The 6,628-nt window shown below is 40.3% G+C and overlaps 1 protein-coding gene across 1 annotated transcript; it reads left to right on the top strand.

Moving 5' to 3' along the window:
- The first annotated feature begins 5,010 nt into the window (after nucleotides 1-5,010).
- LOC107537841 (olfactory receptor 2D3-like) lies at nucleotides 5,011-5,934 on the top strand. The gene has a single exon (XM_016213959.2). The coding sequence runs from the start codon at nucleotides 5,011-5,013 to the stop codon at nucleotides 5,932-5,934; it is 924 nt and encodes a 307-aa protein (XP_016069445.2).
- The last annotated feature ends 694 nt before the right edge of the window (nucleotides 5,935-6,628 follow it).

Here is a 6,628-nt window from a genome sequence, read left to right as displayed (position 1 = left end):
GCTGATGAGTGACTGGGAGAGTGGCAATGAATGACATCATAGAAACAGGCAGAGTCCAAAGTGTTAAGACCTTTGCATTAGTTTCCTAGGGCTGCCATAACAAATTGTCACAAACTTTGTGTCTTAAAACAACAGGAATTCATAGTTCTAGAGGCCAAACATTTATTTTTATTATTTATTTATTTATTTATTTATTTATTTATTTATTTATTTATTTATTTAATTTTTGTTTAAAATATTACAGATGTCCCCTTTTCTCCCCAATAACCCATTCCACCCCTAGAGGCCAAATATTTAAAATCAAGGTATCTGCAGACTATGCTCCCTCAGAAGGCCCTGGGAGAGGAGCCTTCCTTGCACCTTCCAGTATTTGTGCTCTGGGCATTTCTTGGCTTGTGGCAGCATTAAGTGCAATCTCTGCCTCTTTCTTCACAATGCCCTCTTTCCTCTGTCTCTTTGTCTTCCCCTCTTCTTAAAAGGACATCTGTCACTGGGTTTAGGGTCCACCCTCATCAAGGATGACCTTGTCCTGAGATTTCCCTTAATTACATCTTCACAGACCTTTGTTCCAAATTAGGCCACATTCTGAGGTTCCAAGTGGGCACATTTTTTGGATGATACAAGTCAATCCAAGGCTGTAGCTTTGGAAATCCTGAAAAGGTGATTGGTTTTATTTTATGTTCGATAGAAGCCATCCTGATATTATACTTTTAAAAGGTCACTTTGAGTGTCATATGGAGAATGGATTGTAGGTAGAAAAGCATGGAAGCAAGAAAAACAATCAGAAGGACTGAGCTCTATTGCAGTATCCCAGGGGAGGGATGACGGTCTTAACTAGGTCCTAGAAGTGGAAAAGCAGAGAAAATGGTAAGACGTGGGTAAGTAGCATGCACATGATGAAAAAAGAGAGAAATGAAATATTCCTGCTAAGTCTTTGACCTGAGTAATTCTGTGGATAATGGGAAAGATTCAAAATGGGGAGACTTTGGTGAGGAAATCAAGAATTCTCTTTGGGACTTTTTCATGTGGCCCTTAGTTCACACAGCATTTTAGTATTTGATTAACTACAATAAAGCCCACATTTAAACAGCCAGGGCATCTTAAACAGCACCATATACCTCTTGTTTTGTTTGATTTTCCCCATTGGCAATTAAAGCATTTTAAGTACAATTGCAGACAAGGGTTCTGAAATCCCTCGGCTTCACCCAGACAGTGCAGAATATACTGATGTCAACTGCCATTTATATTATCATATTATTGAAAACACTATTTTAAAAATTTTAAGAGTAGAAACCCCAAAGGTCCTAAGACTGGTTTGAGAAACAGTGGTGTAGTATCTGACATCTGATAAAATTCAGGTATTTTAATTTGTAATTGCAATTAAAAAAATGCCCCAAGGTATCTCTCATTGTAGAAACGTTTGAAAAAGTTAACAGCACTGATTGCTCCAGGGAATGCCCTGCTGTTTACGATGGCTCTTAGGGCGGACCTCAGGTTTAAAGGTTTTCCAGGAAAATCCTCCAGTCTGGTTCCTTGGTGAATTGGAGCTTTTAATAAAATGGTGCTCCTTGACTTAAGGAGCTGACTAAGATTGAGCCTAGATGATGCCCCATCCTTCAGTCTATTTAGTAAACTGCAGTAGAGTTTGCCTATTAGGATATGAGTAAGGAGACTGCAGAAATCACACCTTCCTTCATCCATTAACTTGTCTCTTCATCACTGACCCCACAGTCCTGTGTTTGCCTCCTGCCAGTCCTCCAGGTGAGAGTGGGTAAGATGATTAGGGGGAATTAATGCTTTTAGAGAGCCTGAAATCTTGATTTTGTTCATTGGGGTGGGCTTTGCCTTTCCTTCTCTTTCCCATTTGGCTTTTACAGAGAATATGTACTCTTCTTTTTTGCTGCTTCTCCTGAGTAATAGCCTCATGAATCCTGTCCCGCAACTCCTCTGGGGAGGCTTAAGCTATTCATCAGGGATGCTAGAGTGGCTGAAGGGCCGTGGACACCTCCTGCCTCTTCTTCTGCACTAAAAACGAATCTGCCAGATTCTTCTGCCCCTTGCTGTCTCAATGCTCTCCATTCAGGGATTCCTTTCTCGTTCCTTGTAGCCTCTTGGGTTTGGACACTGGGAGTAAGCAGGAGTGGAAAAGCCTGACCTTTCTGCCCGGGGGGTCACAGACAGAGTCTTCTTGTGGTCAGACTTCCCTGGATGGCCACACAAGGCTGAGTATGTTAATCTGGGTGTGCAGGCATACTCAGATCCTGGTATCTTGGCCCCCACCACACTGAACTCACCCTTCTTCATTTGGATGTTGCTGATAGTTCATTCATTCCCTTTAACTTGGTGATCAACCCTGGGATTTTTAAAGCCAAGATCCTCCCAACCTCAGATCAGAATTCATGTCTCAACAGCCAACAGACTACTCTCTTCTTCTCATTTACATTCCTCTTGAGAGAGTAAATGTGTTGATGTGAAGTGTTGGCATTAGTCTATTTATTCAACTCACTTTAAAACCCCTTCCATGTATCAGGTGATACTGATATAAGACAGATAATAAAGATAAGTGAGAGAGTCTGAAATTTACTGCCTTGAAGAAGCAACTCAGTCCAGGGAGACAAATATTTAATCACATATTTAAAAGACAATGTATTTCCTATCACATTTGGACTTCACATTGAATTTGGCTAGTGACACAGTTCTAGTACCAAAGAATGAACAAAGAGCAAAAGGCTGCAAAGGGTAAAAATGTGAGAATAAGCATTTTCCTCAAACACAGCAGCCATGTGTTACTACGCTTTGTCCTTAACGACTATTTTCCTAATCTTGCAGTTACTTTTAGATCATTAATTCATTCGGAATTAGTTATTGCTTATATTATATGTATGTACAAATATGCTTAAATATAAATTTAGTATAAATATGTGTATAAATATATATGCACAACATATGTTCTAAAGTGAATAAGCAATTGTCCCATACTTTTTGTAAAGTAATACATTTATTTAAGATGCTACCATTGTAATATATTAAATTTTCATACAAACTAGAATCTGTTTTAGTTCTATAATATATTTATTGGCCAACTGTTTTATGCCTGCTCAGCATACACTATATCAACAATGGAGGGAAAACATACTATATATTTTATATCTGGTAGGATATATTTCTTTTATGACCTCATCTTTCTTTTCTTTCTGTATATCACTTTCTATCCTAAAATTACTCATCTAGATAAATTTAGAAGAAGCTTATTAAATTCCCTACAAAAAAAATCCTCTGTGAACTTGGTCAGAATTTCAGCAAATTTGTGGATTAATTCCAATGAAAAGGACGTCTTTGTAAAGTTGTGGTGTTCTATTTATAAAATCAGTGTGTCTATTCATTTACTCAGACATCATATTTCATAGTTTTCTTTAAATAGATCTTGAATGCTTCTTAAATATACACTTTAAGTTTAACCATTGCAAAGAATTTTTTTACTAAAATTTTTACTTGGTTATTTTTGGTATGTATATATAATACAAGAATGCTCACTTACTTCATCTTGTACCAGATCACATTTCTTACCAGTTATCATAAGTTTGAACTGGCTCTTTTTAATTTTTTAAAAGATATACAATCAGCCCAGCCGGGCGTGGCTCAGTGGTTGAGTGTCAACCCAGGATCCAGGCGATCGGGGTTCGATTCCTGGTCAGGGCACATGCCTGGGCTGCAGGCTCGATCCCCAGTCAGGGGTGTGCAGGAGGCAGCTGATGGATGATTCTCTCTCATCATTGATGTTTCTATCTCTCTCTCCCTCTCCTTTCCTCTCTCTGAAATCAATAAAGATATATTTTTTTAAAAAGATATATAATCAGATTATCTTCAAATAATCTTTATCTCTTTTCTTAATATTTGTTCCTTTAATTCTTTCTATTATCATGTGGACAAGACCCCTCAAAAATGTTTAAAATATCTGTTAAAATATGGCTGAGTGTTCTTTTTGTGCCTACAGAGAGCTCTGCCATAGCAGATGAGCTCTAAAACCCTTAGAAGGGAGAATGTCTGTGGGCCTGGCTTCAAGCAGTGGGTGTGGGGAACAGGCAGAGAGAACTGGGTGAAACGCTCCTCTAGAGCAGCGCTTGAGTAAGACAGACAAAGAACTGCAGGGTACAGAACAAGTGAGGAAGGCTTAGAGGAACCAGTTTGAAAATTCCTCTGAGTCTTTGTTAACATCGTCTGTATCCTGGGGATAATAATTACCTCACAGAAACTTAAAGAGGATTTAAAATAAAAAGTAAAGAATGTAAACAAAGCTATTAATAATGATTGGCACCAGGAGAGTGCCAATACATGATAACTAGTGCTAAGGGCCTTGTACAAAGAGATATTAAAGTGTGAAGGACAGATGAGGGCATATTTAAAAGATGCTGCTAAATTCAAGGACCAATGAAAACAGCTATTTTTATTGATGTTTCTCAGCACTCTCTTCACATTGAAAACAAATGACAGAAGAATTTAAGACCAAGAACACAGACTACTACATCTTTTACATTCCCATTCGTTAGGAGTATTTTGTAAATATGATGGAAAAAATCAGCCTTCATAAATGTTATCAGACACTTTGCAGCATAAAAATCTAACTGGCTTAAAGCAACATCAACCTGCTTGCCTCTTAAACCTACACGAAAGGAAGGATGCACTGTGGAACAACACTATTGTCTTCTCGGGACTATACTTAGTCCAGCCAAGGTCTGGTCATGTAGCATATTCAGGATAATTTCTGCCTCGCTGGTGCCAAAAAAAATTTTTTAAAAGAGTGAAAATGAGAAATGTCTTTCAATTGTCAGAACTACTGAGCAAAAAGAGAACTCTGTCTCTGATACATGGAAGCTGTTAAGAATGAAAATCAATAGCCCAGTTTTACATACTGTTTAATAACCTACCTAAGTTACTCAGATTTTTAAAAAATAACCGACTGATATATGTTTCTTTTCTTGGTGCTGCCTATAAACAGTAATATAAATATTCATGGGAGAAGAAAACCAAACCTATGTGACTGAATTTGTCTTCCTGGGCCTTTCACAGGATCCGCAGACACAAGTCCTGCTCTTCTTCCTTTTTCTGACCATCTACCTGCTGACTGTGCTGGGAAACCTGCTAATCGTTGTGCTCACTCACATGGACTCCACACTCCACACGCCCATGTACTTTTTCCTTAGAAACTTGTCTTTTGCGGACCTCTGTTTTTCCACGACCACGGTCCCCCAGGCGCTAGCGCACTTCCTGGTAAGGAGGAAAACCATTTCCTTTGCCGGGTGCTCCACACAGATCCTTGTTTTGCTCCTGGTTGGCTGCACAGAGTGCGCTCTGCTGGCGGTGATGTCCTATGACCGCTACGTGGCTGTCTGCAAGCCCCTGCACTACTCCGCCACCATGACACACTGGGTGTGCGTCAGGCTGGCCACAGGGGCCTGGGCCAGTGGCGCATTTGTGTCTCTGGTGGACACCACATTCACGTTGCGCCTGCCCTACCGAGGGAACGATGTCATTAACCATTTTTTTTGTGAGCCTCCTGCACTCCTGAAGCTGGCTTCGGCAGACACCTACGGCACAGAAATGGCCATCTTCGCAATGGGTGTGGTCATCCTCCTGGCACCCGTCTCCCTGATCCTGGTGTCCTACTGGCGCATTGTGTCCGCGGTGATCCAGATGCAGTCCGGGGAGGGGAGGCACAGGGCTTTCTCCACCTGCGGCTCCCATCTCATTGTCGTTGTCCTCTTCTACGGCTCCGCAATATTCGCCTACATGCGGCCAAACGCCAAGGTAATGAATGAAAGAGATAAAGTGATCTCTGTGTTCTACTCAGCAGTGACTCCCCTGCTGAACCCCATCATTTACAGTCTGAGGAACAAGGATGTCAAAGGGGCCCTCAGGAGGGTGGCTGCAAGATAGTCTTTTTGAAGGTGGGCGTCTCTGATTATGATAACAATTTTAGAAATGCGGAGAAAAGTGATTTTCTTGTAAACTTTCCCCACTACATTCCATCCCTCCCCTTCCTTCTTTCTTTCTCTTCTTTCTTTCTCTTCTTTCTTTCTTTCTTCCTTCCTTCCTTCCTTCCTTCCTTCCTTCCTTCCTTCCTTCCTTCCTTCCTTCCTTCCTTCCTTCCTTCCTTCTTTCCTTCTTTCTTTCTTTTTTCTTTCTTCTCCTATCTCTTCTCAGATAAATTCAACAAATGGCCTGTTTAAAGCAAGGCACCTTGATAGACAGCAGAGAAATACAAAGGAAAGAAAAGAGTGGGGGGCGGAGAGGAAGGGAAAGAGGGGGGAAGGAAGGAAGGAAGGAAGGAAGGAAGGAAGGAAGGAAGGAAGGAAGGAAGGAAGGAAGGAAGGAAGGAAGGAAGAAAGAAAGGAAGGAAGAAAGGAAGGAAGGGCAGGTAAGTAAAGAGTCACTACTCTCCAAGCCCATGCAAGCTAATAAGGAAATTAAAACAAGTAGACATACAACTATATATATACATATATGTATGTATGTATGTATGTATAACCAAATAAATAAAGAACCAAATAAATAAATAAAACTATCACAAATATAATAATGCATTTCTGGCAAATGGAGTGATTTCCTTCATTCTTGCGTGAACTCATTA

Source organism: Miniopterus natalensis, chromosome 11 (assembly GCF_054644295.1).
Source record: "Miniopterus natalensis isolate mMinNat1 chromosome 11, mMinNat1.hap1, whole genome shotgun sequence".
NCBI classification, from domain to species: Eukaryota; Metazoa; Chordata; class Mammalia; order Chiroptera; family Miniopteridae; genus Miniopterus; species Miniopterus natalensis.
This window is presented reverse-complemented; position numbering and strand designations above follow the sequence as displayed.